The sequence below is a fragment of the Gopherus evgoodei genome, chromosome 20 (genome assembly GCF_007399415.2).
Source record: "Gopherus evgoodei ecotype Sinaloan lineage chromosome 20, rGopEvg1_v1.p, whole genome shotgun sequence".
NCBI classification, from domain to species: Eukaryota; Metazoa; Chordata; order Testudines; family Testudinidae; genus Gopherus; species Gopherus evgoodei.
The window spans coordinates 2,700,605-2,718,569 of NC_044341.1; the positions used below are offsets into that span (position 1 = coordinate 2,700,605).

General features: G+C 48.9%; 1 protein-coding gene across 2 annotated transcripts; it reads left to right on the forward strand.

Annotated features, from left to right (window-relative positions):
- The first annotated feature begins 1,866 nt into the window (after positions 1–1,866).
- MRPS15 (mitochondrial ribosomal protein S15) lies at positions 1,867–16,016 on the forward strand. 2 transcript variants are annotated; one of them, XM_030539129.1, is made up of 8 exons: positions 1,867–1,990; positions 4,948–5,010; positions 5,557–5,632; positions 8,858–8,906; positions 10,475–10,559; positions 11,998–12,056; positions 14,224–14,415; positions 15,814–16,016. In XM_030539129.1, exons 1-8 carry the CDS (start codon positions 1,882–1,884, stop codon positions 15,931–15,933), a joined length of 753 nt encoding a protein of 250 aa, XP_030394989.1. In that variant the 5' UTR covers positions 1,867–1,881; the 3' UTR covers positions 15,934–16,016. The 2 variants fall into 2 exon arrangements, with proteins under 2 accessions (XP_030394989.1, XP_030394990.1); XM_030539130.1 differs by having other exon boundaries at positions 15,776–15,925.
- The last annotated feature ends 1,949 nt before the right edge of the window (positions 16,017–17,965 follow it).

Below are 17,965 nucleotides of genomic sequence, written 5' to 3' on the forward strand. Positions count from 1 at the left end.
GACAAAGGTGACACAGGGAGGGTGCGTGGAGCCCCCAGGAGGACATGCAAGTGGTTGCCAGCTATGCTGAGGAGGTCTTTGTCCTGCAAGAACAGGTGTAGTAATCGTCTCATAACTCCACTGCAGCTCGGAACCCTGAATTCTTGCCTGCTGCAAAGGCCACCCCTTAGCTGATGCAATCCTTATTTGAGTGCCAAGGTTTACAGGCCATCCTATTCAAAGGCTTCCCCAGGTCACAGGCCCTGGGATGCGCCAGTTCCAATGCAAGCCAGCTCCACAGCGACTGAGCATCACTACAATCTGGCGGCTCTTCAGCAGCTCCCTGGGGAAATGAATGGGGGGAGGGTCTCACTTCCGTTCCCGTTGGCATTTCCCTTTTGTTGGCAGTCACAGCAGGAAAGCAAGGAACCTGAACCTCCTGCTCATCCTCAGACGTGAACCCATCAGTGCATTGATGGAGGCTGAAGACACACTATGGGGGAAGCTGCTGCTGCCCATCCCATCCCTGTTTGGGCACCTCTCCTGCCGGGCCTCTGCACAGAGTCTCTCATGGGTGCGCCTCCCCAGTACATGTAACCCTGTTCATGCCCCTCGCTCCTTTGGAGCCCCTCCTGCCTCAGTGTCAGGATGGCCTTTGAATGCTGCAGCCATGCCTGGCTGGCACCTTCACTGAACTCTCACAAACTAAATGTGATGCAGGAAAACAAACCCTTGAAGGCAAGAGGGAGTGATGTGCACTATTCTTTATAAATCCCACGTGTAGCTGTTTTCCTGCATGTTATCCTGCCTGACTGCACAGAGTTAAATTGAAGGGGAAACTGACAGGAAGCAGAGCAATGGCAAAGAACAGGTCAGAATGTCCAGGGTTCTGGGGGAAACAATGGGGAGGCTGTTCACAGGGGAAGACCCCAGTCTGGCTCTAGCTAGACTGGTCTACTCATTCCCAGGCTTTGCCATAAACCATAAAGATGTTGGCTAAGGAAAGAAGGGGGGTTGTCAGGGGCTGCCCAGAAAGCATCAGGAAGTGCTGATGGCGATGCTAGGAGTCTGCTTCTCCCAGTCCAGAGCCAGAGGTAAGTGGGCGGAATGGAACCGACCCAAGCTTGCAAGGAAAGATAAATGTTTAGAGAAGAGGAAATATGCACATAGACCTTTATGGTTTTTATCTTTTACTCTAGGTGCTTGGTTTTGAAGAAGCTGGTTTTGGGTCAGTTGAATCAACTTTCTAGGCACAGCTCCCCAGAGGTAAATGGCTTACAGGTGCCAAACCCCACTGGGCTGCTAGTGCCAGCACTATCGGGAAATGGACACACGCAGAGAGCCGGGGGCAGGATGGGCACTGCCACATCCCCAGGACACAGCACATCCCTTCGGCTGTCCCTGCCCCTACCAGGGTGAACACGCACACTGTGTGTGAGGTCACAGCACACACACAACACCATGCTGCCAAGCGCCCGCTGGCATGACCTCGCCTACACCACGCCGATGGGGGTGGAGCAGCGTGCGCTGCAGAATGGCATACCCGGCGCGTGACAGCGACAAACCACGTCCGGTTTATATCAGCACCGGAGAGGGGCAAAGCACCCGGCCAGCCTCCCCCAGACCCTGGCTGCAGGGACCCCCCTGCGAGAAAGGGGCAGGAAGCCAGGCCCATCCCTGTGGGTGCACTCGAGGGGGGCGGGCAGGCCCTGCTCCCCCAACACCCCCCAGCAGGGCTGGGAGCCACGAGAGGAACTGGGCCAGGCCCGACCCTGCTAACCTGGGCAGAGCTGCCCCACCCTGAGCCCAGCCCAGCCCCCGATCGATTAGCTCGGCGGTCGATTGGCCGGGTCTGTCTCAAGATGGCGGCGCCCATGCCAGCCGGAGCGTAGGGCGGGGGAGATGCTGCTGCTGGGGCTCCGCGGGGCGCTGAGCTGGGCCCGGAGCTGCCGCCTGCCAGGCCCCGACTGGAGCAGGGGGGTCAGCGGGGCCCTCCGCCTGCAGGAGACGAGTGAGGCGGGGCTCGGGAGAGAGGGACCGGGGAGCAACGCGAGGAGGGGGCTGGAGGTTGCGGGGAGCTGGGGGTAGGGGAGGAGAGTGGGTGGGTGGGTAACTGGGGAAGGGGGGAGCTGGGGGGAAGGGGGGTAAGGAGGAGGGGTGGGCAGCTGGGGGAAGGAAAGGGGGGAGGGGAGTAGGAGCTAGGGAGAGGGGAGGGGGAAGCTGGGGGGAAGGAAGAGGGGGTAGCTGGGGGAAGGAGGGGGCCAGGGGGAAGCGGGGGTAGCTGGGGAGAAGGGAGAGGGGGGTCAGGAGGAGGGGTGGAGAGCTGGGGGCAGGGGAGGAGGGTCGGGGAGCTGGGAGGAGGGAGAGGGCAGCTAGGGATAGGGAATCTGGGGTTGGGGGAGGGGAGGGGGAAGCTGGGGGGAAGGAAGAGGGGGTAGCTGGGGGCAGGGGAGGAGGGTCGGGGAGCTAGGGGGAGGGAATCTGGGGTCAGGGGAGGAGGAGCTAGGGGGAAGGAAGAGGGGGTAGCTGGGGGAAGGAGGGGGGTCAGGGGGAAGCGGGGGTAGCTGGGGGCAGGGGAGGAGGGAATCTGGGATCGGGAGGAGGAGCTGGGGGAAGGAAGAGGGGGTAGCTGGGGGAAGGAGGGGGGCCAGGGGGAAGCGGGGGTAGCTGGGGAGAAGGGAGAGGGGGGTCAGGAGGAGGGGTGGAGAGCTGGGGGCAGGGGAGGAGGGTCGGGAAGCTGGGAGGAGGGAGGGGGCAGCTAGGGATAGGGAATCTGGGGTCGGGGGAGGGGAGGGGGAAGCTGGGGGGAAGGAAGAGGGGGTAGCTGGGGGCAGGGGAGGAGGGTCGGGGAGCTAGGGGGAGGGAATCTGGGGTCGGGAGGAGAAGCTGGGGGAAGGAAGAGGGGGTAGCTGGGGGAAGGAGGGGGGTCAGGGGGAAGCGGGGGTAGCTGGGGGCAGGGGAGGAGGGTCAGGGAGCTAGGGGGAGGGAATCTGGGGGCAGGGGAGGAGGAGCTGGGGGAAGGAAGAGGGGGTAGCTGGGGGAAGAAGGGGTCAGGGGGAAGCGGGGGTAGCTGGGGAGAAGGGAGAGGGGGGTCAGGAGGAGGGGTGGGGAGCTGGGGGCAGGGGAGGAGGGTCGGGGAGCTGGAGGGAGGGAGGGAGGGGGCAGCTAGGGGGAGGGAATCTGGGGTCGGGGGAGGGGAGCGGGAAGCTGGGGGGAAGGAAGAGGAAGGGTGGGGAGCTCCACGCTGGAGGGGAGTGTTGCGGGAGTTAAGGGCCATGGCAGTAAGGGGAAGTTTGGCAGCAGTTGGCTGAGGTCGAGGGGGGGGTGCTGGTGGAGTTCTCGGATGTCAGGTGCTTGGCTGGGGCGGGGGGGGGGGGCGCATGGGCTCCCTGCCGGGACTAAGGTGATGGGAGAAGTGCAGAGTTCTGCCACTGGGAGATTGGGCCTAAGAGTGGGTGCTGGTTGTCACGGAGTCACCGGACGATGCTCTGGAACTGCTCCCCACCAAGCCAGTCAGGACTTTGGGGAGCCTCCTCTCCCTTGGAGCAGACTTGTTCAGGGCAAGAAGCTCACACGTCTTCACCTCCTGGGTCTCTCCTTGGAGCATTCAGCATCCTCTGCCCCTCCGTGCGCTTCCCACAGCGAGTCCACCCCAGCGGGGTCCTGGGGAAGCCACCGGGTCCTGCACCCCCACTTTGCAGTCAGACGTGACTCTCAGCCAGCCAGTAAAACAGAGGTTTATTCGATGACAGGAACAGGGTCTAAAACAGAGCTTGTAGATACAGCGAACCGGACCCCTCGGCTGGGTCCATTCTGGGGGGGCAGTGAGCCAGACCCCCAGGTCTGCCCTCCACCCTTGACCCCAGCCAGCTCCAGACTCACAACCCCTCCCAGCCCCTCCTCTCTGCTCAGCTCCTTTCCCGGGCCAGGAGGTCACCTGATCCCTTTGTCTCCAACACCTTCAGCTGGCACCTTTGCAGGGGAGGGGCCCAGGCCATCAGTTGCTAGGAGACAGAGGGTCAGGCATTTAGGTGCACTGGCCCTTGGCTCTGCCAGAGACTTAAGAACTGACATGGGGACACTGAGGCACCAACACAGAACTCAGAGAAAACATTAAGAACTTTCCCAGTTCGTCACACTGGTCCCTGGGGGGAGTCGGGTACTTCGGGCCCTAGGACAGGGTGAATGCCGAATCCCAAGGTGCAGAGTGTACTAGAGTGTTAGCAGGTTGGGATAGGTGACAACCTGTAAGCCCAGGAGCCTTCTGTGCAGGGAGGGGAACACTGGACACTGTGGTGCTTCATGCCTCCAAACACGCACACAAGCAGCAGTATTGGGGCCACGGGCTTGGTTACCAGCTACTGTAGCTGATTCCTGCCTCAACCTCGGAGATAAGTGTCTGTGCTGATAGACCACTGCTGCCAGTTTCCTATTTGCCCCCTCTCTGTCCCGCCATGGAGCTTGAGCTGCTCCAAACCTCATATTGTCATCAGACCACATTTTATGGTGTGTTGGTGACACACATAAATAGGAAGTGATGGGTGCTGGTTAGTACAGCCAGAGTGTTACTGTGATTATCTGGGACACATGCATTAACAGACTGAGGAGCTTCTGCACTAAGAAGTAGTGAGTAGATGGTGAATTGCCCGTCCTGTAATGCTCAGTAATGGACAACGTCAGCAGGAGCCTGCTATTGGGAGTGCTCTCCTTCACACTCCTTGCTTCTGTGGACATGCAGCATCCTTGGATTATGGTGCAATCGAACATCTGCTTGAAATATTTTCTTTAGTGCCTCTGACACAGACCTAGATAGCTCTCACAGAAGCCCAGGCAGAGGGTGCTCTAAAGGCAATCTCCCAATACAAACTTCTTATTTACATTATATTGAGTATATTCTTACCAAATCTCAAAAGCATATAGATAAAATGTATTTATGTGTCTAGTCAATCTTTGCTTTCTTCCATGAAGAGTATAGCCCACTTGTTCAGACAGCCAGAGGTTATGCCAGGCCTGTCAAAAAGAGGAAGCAAGGTATGGTAGAGACTGGATTTTGAGCACATTCCACAATGTATTATTCTTAATAACATTAACATGACCAATTTGCGGGGAGGGGGGGATTACACCCTAAACGTGTTATTAGACACTTGAATGGGGTGTGGGTGGGTGTGTTTGATTCATTTAAATCATGCTTCAGAAATCCTAAAAACAATTTTCGGACAGCAAGCATGCTGGGTTGGTCTAAAACCGTAATTGGACTGTCATTTCTTGAATACACAGTGAATGCTCACTGAAGTCAATAGGAGCATTTGCATTGATCTCAATGGGTTTGGATCAAAACCTAAATCCAGAATTCTGAAGCCAGGAAGTGGGATCATATCAACTCCCATCACCTGTCTTATCCACACTCAAGTTCAATTCAAAACTGCTTTCTTGGTTTGCCCTTCACAATTGAAAGATCCATCCCCTCTTTCCTCTTGAATTATCTTCCTCTGCTCCATTCCCCCTCCAAATTATCTAGGGTGTGAGAGAGCCCTGATTTGATATGCTGTTCCTCACATGTTGATCTTTTCTTTGTAGTGCTCCCCAGCCATCTGGATGACCTTCCTCCTACCATGCTGAAGAAAGATTATGCCAATGTCCCAATAATAGATAAGTATGTTCCAGAGGCAAGGGAAGGGGGAATGCTTAATCGTTTCAGAGATTTAATTATTAAAGACATCTAACCACAGAAAGCAGTAGTTGTAATACTGCTAGCACTTACATAACACTGTACAGTCATTCATCTAGAGAGAACTGCAGAAGTTTTGAAATAATGGGTGAAGAGTCTGTAATTTGCGGAAGTGGCCACTGATTATAAGAACATAGGAACTTAAGAACAACTATACTAGATCAGAGGGACTGTGGCCAGTCCAGAGGGAATGAACTGAACAAGGTGGTCCATCCCCTGTTGTCCAGTCCCAGCTTCTGGCAGTCAGATGTTTAGGGATACCCAGAGCATAGAGTTGTGCCCCAACCATCTTGGCTAATAGCTATTGATAGACCTTTCTCCATGAACTTATCTAGTTCCTTTTTGAACCCAGTTATACTTTTGGCCTTCACAACATCCCATGGCAACAAGTTACACAGGTTAACTGTGTGTTGTGCAAAGTCCTTCCTTGTGTTTGTTTTAAACTTGCTGCCTATTCATTTCGTTGGGTGACCCCTAGTTCTTGTGTTATGTGAAGAGGTAAATAGCTCTTCCCTAATCACTTCTCCACACAAGTCATGATTTCACAGATCTGTATCGTATCCCCCCTTTAGTTGTCTCTTTTCTAAGCTGAACAGAGCCAATCTTTTTAATTGCTCCTCATATGGAAGCTGTTCCATGCCCCGAATCTTTTTTGTTGCCCTCTCTGCACCTTTTCCAATTTGAATAGATCTTTTCTGAGATGGGGTGACTAGAACTGCACACAGTTTTCAAGGTGTGGGTATACCATGGATTTATATAGTGGCATTTCTCTCTTTCCTAATGGTTCCTAGCATTCTGTTAGCTTTCCTGACTGTAACTGCACATTGAGTGATGTTTTCAGAGAACTGTCCAGGATGACTCCAAGATCTTTCTTGAGTGGTAAAGCTAATTTAGACCCCATCATTTTGTATGTATAGTTGGTATTGTTTTCCACTGTGCATTACTTTGCAGTTATCAACACTGAATTTCATCTGTCATTTTGTTGCCCAGTGACTGAGTTCTGTGAGATCCCTTCATAATTCTTTACTGTCTGCTTTGGACTTAACTTTCTTCAGTAATTTTGTATCATCTGCAAACTTTGCCACCTCACTGTTTACCTCTTTTTCCAGATCATTTATGACTATGTTGAACAGCACTGGTCGTAGTACAGACCCCTGGGGGACACCACTATTTACTTCTCTCCATTCTGAAAACTGACCATTTATTCCTACCCTTTCTTTCCTGTCTTTTAACCAGTTACCAGTCCATGAGAGGACCTTCCCTCTTATCCCATGACAGCTTAGCTTGCTTAAGACCCTTTGAGAGGGACCTCATCAGAGACTTTCTGAAAGTCCAAGTACTGGACATTCACTGTATCCCCCTTGTCCACATGTTTACTGACGCCCTTAGAGAATTCCCATAGATTGGTGAGGCATTTTCCCTTTACAAAAGCAATGTTGACTCTTCCCCAACATACTGTGTTCATCTACATGTCTGATCTTTCCTTCTTTTACTCTAGTTTCCACCAGTTTGCCTGGTACTGAAGTTAGCCTTCCTAGCATTACATTAGCTATCCTCCAGTCGTCTGGTACAGAGGCTGATTTAAGTGATAGGTTACATACCATAGTTAGTAGTTCTGCAATTTGAGAACACTTGGGTGAATGTCATCTGGTCCTGATGACTTACTACTGTTTAATTTATCAGTTTGTTCCAAAACCTCCTCTACTGACACCTCAGTCTTGGACAGTTCCTCAGATTTGTTGCCTAAAAAGCATGACTCGGGCATGTGAATCTCTCTCACATTCTCTGCAGTGAAGAGCAATACAAAGAATTCATTTAGCTTCTCTGCAATGGCTTTGTCTATCTTGAGTGCACCTCATGGTCCAGTGGCTCCACTGGATGTTTGGCAGGCTCCCTGCTTCTGGTGTACTTAAAAATGTTTTGCTATTTTTGTCTTTTGCTAGTTGTTCTTCAAATTCTTTTTTGGCCTGCCTAATTATACTTGACTTGCCAGTCTGTTTTCCGCGGTAGGATTGACTTCCAATTTTTAAAGGCTGTCTATATGTCTCTAACTGCCTCTTTTACGCTGTTGTTTAACTATCAGGGCATTTTTCTGGTTGTCTTAGCATTTGTTTTTCATCTGGGGTATACATTTAGTTTGATCCTCTAGCATGGTGTTTTTAAATAGTTTCCATGCAGCTTGCACGCTTTTCACTCTTGTTGTCACAAGGAAAGTTCCTTTTAATTTCCACTTATCTGGCTTCTTCTTTTTGTGTAGTTCTCCTTTTTGAAGTTAAATGCTACTGTGGTGGGTTTCTTTGGTATTTTCCCCCCTACATGGATGTTAATTCAGTAACATTATGGTTGCTGTTACTGATTGGTTCAGCTACATTCACCTCTTGGACCAGATCTTGTGCTCCACTTAGGACTCAGTCAAGAATTGCCTCTCTCCTTGTGGGTTCCAGGACTAGCTGCTCCAAGTAGTCACTAATGGTGTCTAGAAATTTTATCTCTGCATCCTGTCCTTATGGATACCTTAACTTTCTGGGTGCCCAACTTGAGATGCCTTGGGGTCTGATTTTCAGAAATGCTGAGCACCCAGAGGAGGAACCTGTGGGTGCCTAGTACTTCTAGAAATCAGGCCTTAAGGTATCTCAAGTTGGGTACCCAAAATTAGTGGTCACTTCTGAAATTTGGGCCCAACTGCATGTGTGTGGCTGGACTCTTTTTTGCCCACATGGAATCCCACTGACTTTGGGAGGATGCTGCACAGATATAGTTTGAAGGATAATGGCCTTAATAGGAATCATTTTGTCTTTGAATGTTCATGGAAAGCTAATCTTCAGCACCCGGATTGCACATCATGTAGGTTTCAGAAGTATCAGTACTTCATAGTGAACTGAAACGTTTCAGCCCTAGTATCCAATTAAAACAAAAAGCTACATACTGCCTCCACTCTTAGCAGTGATTTCTTTTAACGAATGGTTTGATTTCCTTATTACTTTTTATTGGTAGAAAGCCTCTAAGCTACTCTCTTTTAAATCTCTTTGAAACACTTACAGAAATGCTAATCTGTTCTGAAAATCTAAATCAACCTTCAGAGTTGAAAACAAAATAAATACATTGCATATTCTGCTTTGTTTTATAAATCCATCTCCGATCTCCCTGCAGGGTTGATGATGTAGTGAAAAGGCTATTGTCTCTGGAAATGGCCAGCCAGGTTAGTGTCTTTCTGCTTGTGTAAATGCTAGAACTTTGGGTGGCAGTGTCTCTGTAAGATCTGGCCATACGCTCAAAATCATTTCATAATTTACTTCTTCTGGTTTGTTAGTTGTGCCAAGTGACTTCAAGCCTGGTGGTTAATAACTCACCCTGATCTGTTGGTAATTAACTCAAAACACACCTGAAATTCACCAAACAATTCTCTCATTTATACTAGTAAAATACATGTATGTGCTATTGTTTTTTACATATATTAAAGTAAGTGAGAAAATGCTAGAAGAATCACAGAAAGAACCATAGGGCTGTTGAGTGCCAGCAAATGGTATCTACTTATTTTAGAAAATGATACACAGTCAAAATTCATTTAAAAAGTGGTTTTATTACTATTTTTCAAATGCCTCAAAATGCAGGCACATCAAAGACAAGAGAAGGCCCTCATCCCATGGAGCTGCTTAGTATCTAAATTCAAAAATGTACAACCAGAATAGGACACATGCAGATAAAATAGAGTTTTCCAACTGTACTGAGAGAGACCGGGCCCAGTTCCTGGTCCTTCATCATGCTGGCAGGAGCTGGGAGCACTTTGGTGTGATCATGGTCAAGCCTACAAACTGTTAAATGTCTAAGTGCTGCTCAAATATTAATACCAGGGAAGGGTTTAGTATTACTACCCTTGTGAGGTGGCAAAATACATAACTTGTGGTTAGGCTTGGAGGAATTTAAATCTTTTTTATATAATTTTATGCATAATATCAATGTTTATTTTTAAGTGTTTTTGTATTTAATTTTTCATAGTTGCAGGAAATTATGGGGGGTCAGACAATTATTTAATGATTGTAGATGTTGAGATTCCAAAAGTTAAAGCTTTATGACCTTTAAAACACACATTGTCAACATCGCATGTCAAAATATACAAAGTAAATATCCTTAAAACAAACTCTAAGAAGTTCTCATGCAGCATTTTTCTTACCTTGCCTAGCTGTAAATTTTGACCGTTATCGATGGAAATATTTCTTCATCGGCTTGTGTGTGTATGTACAGTGATACCAGTCTTTACCAACTTTTACCAATAAAAACTGAATCCTTTCCAGCCTAGGTTGGCGTTGCTTAATAGCAAATCTCTCTGGCTAGTTAAAGAGAGAAACTGCCAAGGTTCGGAAGGGGAGATGTGCATTCCAGTGGGGCTGGATGAATCTCTGAGCTTGTCAGCTAAAAGGCACAAAGGGGTTTGAGTGTGAGCAGGCACCTTTCTTTCCACATCTGTGTGTGTCTTAAGAAAGGGGGTTCCGTGACTTCAGGCCTAAAAAAAGTATTTCTGGTGCTTACAGCTGAGAACTTCCTGAGTTCTTCTTTGCTGTACTCTGACACTCAGTGGCTGCCTTGCCCTTTGCTGGCTGAAGAAGCTTATGCATTGAGCAAAGGCATTTATAAAATACTTGGCTTTTCCCCACACTTCCTCTGGGCGTGTTGGGTTGGTGTTAGTGCTTTGAGGCAGTGGGGGTCTTGCATCTAGAATAATCCCAATTAACAAAGCTGAGGGCCTTGGTTTCTGTCTGTTGCCCACAGAGGGAGAAAGTGAAGATAAAGACGCAGCAGTTGATCGAGAAGGTCAGGAGGAGTCCCAGTGACAACGGTTCCTTCGAGGTGCAAAGTAAGTCCAAGAGCCAGAGGGAAATCCTCAGTGGAGAGCATCTCTTTGCTTTAATCCAGCCGTTTCCCCTGTCATTTTACTGAGGCTCTTGTGAGAACTACAAGAGCCACCTTTGTGGGAGCACTGGGAAGGTGTCCCACCTGAAGTAGAGCACTGGGGGACCCTCAGGGTCTGGGAGTGCAACAGATGTAAAAAGCTTATCCAGTGGCAAAGGGAGCGGTTTGAATTTTTCTAATGAGTGCCTGTGGCTGCTGCATAGAGAGACATTCTTGTAGCTCTCTGCTTCAGAGACCTGGGATGGAGGATTCCTCTGCAGCTGTTGAAGTTGCTGCAATACTTCTTCCAGTAATATGTTTCTTCTGGTTTTTCCTTCACTGTTTCTGCAACTGTGATGTCCCAGGCCCAGCAGAATGAAGCAATTTTCTGGGGAGGGAGTGCATGACAGGAACTGTGGCTTCTGAAAGATCACTGTTGTGTTTGGAAATAAAACTCCTTTCTGTACACATACCAATTGTTTAATGAAACCCCAAAGGACAGGTGCAGAGGCAGGGGTCAGGCTGCTGCATGACAATTCATTTGACAGGGCGTAACCTTGCCCAAAGTTGTGTATGGGGCTGGGAGAGGTGAATCCCTCCAAACATGTGACCCTGTGTTAAAGTTCCACAGTGAGTCTGACACCCATTGTCACCCCTTTCCCCATCTGGGAAAAGGAGATTTGCCTCTCCACGCTTAGTCAAAGTGCTGTAAGGTGCTAGAATTTCACAGTACCATCATCCTTCCTTCCAATGCTTTACACTACAAATGTCTGCCAGGAGCCTTTCCAGTGACAATGTGGAAGTGCTGCACACCCCAAGGGCAATGTGTGAGTTAACCAATTCCAAGCATCCACATCACACAAACCACTGCAGCTGGCAGTTTTAGCACAAAGTCTGAACTGGCCAAGGAAACGGAACTTCTCACCTCTAGAGGCAATCCCTACAGGCCAAGTCTGATGTATATTGGTAGGGGGCAGTGGATTCTGCCAGTACTGAAATTCACTACTGATTTAAATATAGCCATGTATTGTTAAACAGACTGGGCTTCTTCCTATTCCTCTGAGACTGACTCCAAGTGGAGAAGAGTGAATATAAAGCCGTCAGCAGTTAAGTGGGGCAGCAGGCATTTCAGCTGTCAAGGCAGGCTCTCAACTGTTATTAAAATAATCTTAATACATAATACACACTTTCAAAATAACTTTAAACTGGTGTTTAAGTTTTGGGTGTTCAATTTTGAAGGTTTGTTTTGCATTTTTTAAAAGAAATTCTGTACAAATGCCCAAAGTTCTTTGCAAATCTGATACCCAAAATGTATCCACTGTAGTGTGTCAGAAATCTGAGAAAACATCAGTGTCAGAGAACGCATTGCTGCTTTTGTGTAATCTCTTGTTTATCTTTTATAGCTGCTATTTTAACTGCCAAGATTCAAACTCACCAGGAGCACCTGCAGATGCACCCCAAGGTAATTCTCATTAGATATGTAATCTACAAATTTGAGACCAGCCAGAGGGTCTTGTACTTTATTTCAGACTTAGAGGAATTAAATTGTGAGGAAGATCCTAATTCAGTTTTTTAAATGTCTGTATCTCCTCCCTTCTAAAGCAGCGAGGTCACTGGTAGCGTTTGAAGCTGGAAGATACTGTAGGCAGTAGCTCATGTTTCAAGGATTACTTTGAGTTTTGCTGCACCTGACTGGAGAATCTATGGATCACAGTTACATTTTCAAAGATTGAAATTTGTCCAGATACGTTCCTGGAGCAGTGGAAGCAGTGGCGTAGCCAGGTTCTAAGAGCAGGGGGAGTGAACACAGAAAAAAAGGCGCCACCCGCTGCAAAGCAGCAAATTTAAAAAAAAAGAAAAAAAAGAAAACTCAAGTCTTGCCAAAGAACCCGCTGCGCCAAATTACCCACCATCGAATTGCTTCCGAAGACCCGGAGTGACTGAAGCACCTGCCACCGAATTGCCGCCAAAGACCCAGAGCTGCCAGTGGGAAACCCGTGCTGGAGCCACAAGGTAGCAGGTGCCCCCCAGCGGGCACAGGGAGGAGTGTCACCCGGCCGCCACAAAGCAAGGGCCGGAGGAGCAGGAGCTGCCACTGCAAGATGCATGCAGCAGAGCCCACAGTGAGTGCAGCCGAAGACCCATACGTGCTGGGAAGCGCTGAATGACTGCTCAGGGGAACGACTGCTCCCCCGCAGCTACGCTATGGAAGCCACTGACTAGATGCATTTGAATTAACAGCTAAGCTAAATCATGCTGCTAGTGAAGATGGGCTTTTCATATGTTTGTTGTTTTAACATATATTTATGTATGTCAGCTAGAAACCTATTTCCTTCTGGCTATAAACATTTTTCCCAGATGGGATTTATCTCAATGCCACAGTGGCTTAAAATCTAGTCTGTTATTTCAAGGCCCCCTAGGTTCAAAGTCCAAACTTGGATCATCAGCAAAAATGAGTTTGTGGACAAGACACCATTAGGTTCTTGCTGAAATTGTACCAACTTGGAAATGTACCAACAAACATGCCCCAGAATGTGCTTCAGTTTCTCACATTAAAATTGTTCCCTGTTTATATTTAAGTTTATGGAATTATAGTCTTTAAGGTTAGTCTGCACTACAGAGTTAGGTTGATGCAAGGCAGCTTACATTGACCTAACCACGGAAGTGTCTACACTTTAATTTGCTCCTACCAACGTAACTGCTCCAGTACTGATTTCATCTCCATGAGTGGTGTAGAGTCAAGATCGACGTAGTTGGGTCAATGTGGTGTCAGTGTAGACACTGCATTGCTTATGTAAACTCGCTGTCAGGAGCCATCCGACAATGCCCCACACTGATAGTACAATCAATCTAAGCGCTCCTGACACAAGGAGCAAAGTGTAGAGACACAGCGGCGATGTAACTGCTGCAGTGGCTATATGCCAGCATAAGTTAGGTCGACTTAATTTTGTAGCATAGACATGGCCTGAGAAGGTAAGAGCTGTTATCCTGGACTGGGGTCCAGCTAGTCCAATATCCAGCCTGTAGCAGCAGTTGTACGTTATGTTTCAGCGGAAAACAGAAACACTTGAAATGTACTTGGCTGAGAGTGTGCAAGAGTTACGCATATAGTGTGGGGATGGGATTGCTTCTGACCCCTGCAGGAAGTTGTTCTGCCCTGAAGCCAGAGATTCCCCCTAATAACATGGTTGAATTATCCAAACTCCTTTGCAAAGGATGAACCAATGGACCCTACCAGGTCAAACTGGTCCCAAATGCTTCTGTAGGATTTTGGAACAATACATGTAAATGGAAGCCGAGGTTTTAGCCAGTAAGACTTCCCCTGCAGTCTTTGGCACTTGGCCATTGCAGGTTATGCTAGTGCTGAGGAAGGTGTAATTGAGCAGTAAAGGAGAATACACAAATTGAAACTAACCTTCTAGCAGAAAAATTGTAAATCAAATGCAAAATGCAATTTGACTCTTCAAATTTTCTTATAAAAATCCGAGGTGCCGATTATATCTTTTAAAGAAAATGGTTCTTAAAATATTACTCTTAACCTGACTGGGTCCCCATCAGCAATAACCTGGGCTGTTGAGAACTGCTTATTGGGAAGGAATTACAACTCATGAATATTAAATCCTCTGCAGGACAAAAGTAACCGGCGTCGCATGCTGATGGCCATAGATCGCCGGAAGAAACTGCTTAAGTACCTGCGTCGCACCCGCTGTGAGACTTTTGAGCACACGTGCAAGCAGCTGGGCATCCAGTACACGTTACCGCCACCCTATTGCAGGAGAATGACCCGGCGATGGGCCGCTAAGAAGGCTTTCTGCCTCAAGGTATGAAGTGGAAGTACAGCTCAACATAATGTCAAGGGGAGCAGGCTGTGGACTTGTCTGCACAGCTAGAGCAGATTTTCCTGCTAAGGGGCATAGCAGTTTGGATCACTGTGCTGAGGTGTGGGAGGAGGAGAGGTTGTGACTCTATCCTGGGTTTAGTGCTGGGAGTTTGATGGTCACTCTGGAATAGGATTTGAGTTTGAAAAACGAATGAAAATTAGTGAAAGGTCTGGGCTGTCCAAACAGCTCCATGGAAGGTGAATTAGGAGCTGGATGTGGTGGGAAAACTTTTTGACCTGAGGGCCGCATATGGAGGGCTGGCTAGAGCCTGGCGCAGCCCAACACCCCGCCCCTCCACTTCTCTCCCCCTGATGGCCTCCCCAGGACTCCTGCCCTATCCAACCCTGCCCCGTTCCCTGCCCCGACTGCCCCCCCTCACTGCCCCATCCAACCACCCCTTCTCCGTCCCCTGACCACCCCCAGGACCCCTGCCCCCATTCAATCCCCCTGTTCCCTGCCCTCTGACCACCCCAACCCCGACCCACACACACCCCCGACCACTCCTCCCAAACTCCCCTGCCCTCTATCCACCCTGCCCCCTTACCATGCTGCCTGGAGCACCAGTGACTGGCGGCGTGGCTGGACCTAGCCACGCAGCACAGAGACTGGGTCAGGGTGGGCTCTGCAGCTGCACTGCCTCAGCAGCTCGCAGCCCCGGCACCCAGAGCATTGTGCTGGAGGCGCAGTGAGCTGAGGCTGCACGGGAGGGGTACAGGAGCTCGGGGCCGGGCAGGAGGGTCCCGCAGGCCATAGTTTGCTCACCTCTGTGCTAGAGTCACTGAGTGAGCTGCAAGTGCAGCCTGCTTTTTAACTGTCTGAAAGCTTCAAGTTTTGTTGCTGAATTGCTGTGAATGAGAGATTCTGCTTTCCATTGCAAACTTGGGACAAATCCATTTCTGCAGAGTCACACTAAGAGAATGAATATGTAGAAGTGAAAGTGCAAACTTCTGTTGTTTCCTGGGAAGGGATGTGGGTCTCAGTGGTTGGTCAGAGTCTAACTTGTCATCTACACTCATGTAACTGAGAGCAAAAGTAAAAAACTGTATTTAAAAAAAAAAAATTCCTTGAAAACGAATACAGTACTTTGGCCCAGCAAAAGAATAGCTGTGTGGAAATGAATATATCAACTGGAATTCTTGTATTTGGAGTCCCAGAAGGTGAGAGCGTGTCAGGTGCAGTTGCCTTTATTGAGACATGTTGTGTCCCTTCTAAACCTTGATGTTCTAGGATTTAACCGATCTTCCCTACGTTCCTGAATGACCCTGACCTGATGTTAGAACTGTTTTCAACAGCGAGACAGTCTTCTTTCTTCCCTTGCCCCCTACCACTCTCCTGCAGGTTTTCAATGAGGTACAGAAACTGAAAGCACCCGAGAGGCTAAAACAGAGACGAGAATGGCAAGCGAAAGCAAGGGCCGCCAAGGAGCAGACGCTGCAAAGTGAAGGGACCCCAGTATAGCAGCACTCTGAGCAGATCTCGCATTCCATGCCTGCGTGTGAAAAATGTGTCCCTCCAAAATACAATAAATGATTTTAAAGCTACTATTTCCAATTTCTTAGTGTGGGAGGAGGGTGTATGTAGTGTGTCCTCTGTATTGGGTGTGAGTGATTAAAAAATCTGACTGTTCAACAGAAATACCCAGTGGGTGTAATGAGCAGTTTGAGGCACTTTAGCTGCTATAGTCAAGTGTGCATTCTTGAGCCTTGTCCTCACTGATTGTGCTAAGAAAAACTTTAATTTTAGAGATCCCACCCCATCGTAGGTTGGCAAGTGATCGTGTCTTCAGTGTGAAGCTCCCTCCTTTTAGAGATCCCACCCCATCGTAGGTTGGCAAGTGATCGTGTCTTCAATGTGAAGCTCCCTCCTTTTAGACAGGCGTCTAGCTCAGGGAAGGGCAAACTACGGCCCACGGGCCAAATCTGGCCTGTCAGGGTTTTCAATCCAGCCCCATGGTGCAGTGGGGTTAAGGCAGACTCCTTGCCTGCCCTGGCCCCGCGCTGCTCCCGGAAGCGGCCAGCACCACATTCTTGCAGCCCCTGGGGGAGGCAGAAGGCTTCGTGCGCTGCCCGTGCCAGCAGGCACCAACACCCAACGCACAGCTCTCATTGTCCGGGAACGGAGAACTGCGGCCAATGGGAGCTTCAGGGGTGGTACCCACAGGTGAGGGCAGCACATGGCAAAGCCGCCTGCCCCCACCCCATCCCCAGGAGCCACTGCCAGACATGCTAGCCACTTCCGGGAGCGGCGCAGAGCCAGGGCAAGCAGGGAGCCTGCCTTAGCCCTGCTGCATGCCACTGCCACCCCAGAGCCGCTCAAGGTAAGTGGCACCGAACTGTGGCCCGCACCCTGAACCACTCCTGCACCCCAACCCCCTGCCCTGAGCTCCCTGCCACACCCCTCCTGCACTGCAACCCCCTGCCTTGAGCCCCCTCCCGCACTCCGCACCCCCTCCTGCACCTCTGCCCTGAGCCCTCTCCTGTACACTGCACCCCCTGCCCCAGCCCTTCATTCATGGCCCTGCATACAATTTCCCCACCCAAATGTGGCCCTCGGGCCAAAAAGTTTGCCCACACCAGTCTAGCTCCTCTTATCACACAATGCAGAGAACTCGCTACCTAATATTGCTGATGTCAAGAGGTAAGAAGAATTCAACCAATGATTATCCATAGAAATGTCACATAGAGGAGGGGCAGTTTCAGGAAGTTAGCCAACTCATGATTTAACACCAAGTCCCTGTAAGATACACTTTGAATACATTTACCCTTTTGGCTCTCTTGAAAGTGAGAAGACAAAGCTTTGAGGTAAGTGGATCTTTTTTCATTTCAAAATGTACATAAATTGCATGTTAAATTACTCTGTTGTTAAACCATTCCTAGTGCGTATTAGTCAAGTACAATGTGTGCATATTAATTTGTCATGCACCCAGAATTTTTAAAGCTCCTCTTTGAGAAGCATTCTAGACCTTCAGAGGGAATGCTGTGTTTACTTGTTGTGAATATATCTATTTTCCCTGTCCTGAATAATTAACAGCTCCCTGCCCTTACAAATACAAGACCAAGTATAATGTCAACACATCTTATGCTTTTGGCTCTCTTAAGTCACCCTAGAAGAAACAAAGATACAAAATCTTTAAAAGTACGTAATATAATGGGAACATGCAACCATTTAACCTCACAGCATAGATCCTGTGGGGGCATCAATGTCTATATCAGTGAGTCTCAGACTTTTGTATTGGTGACTCCTTTCACACCGCAAGCCTCTGAGTATGACCCCCCCCCCCAAATTAAAAACACTTTTTAAAATATATTTAACACCATTAAATACTGGAGGCAAAGTGGGGTTTGGGGTGGAGGCTGACAGCTTGCGACCCTCCATGTAATAACCTCGTAACCCCCTGAGGGGTCCTGACCCCCAGTTTGAGAGACTTGAACTTTTTTGTATTTTCAAACACTGAATTGCATTTTTAACACACAATTCTGTTTTGTAACTG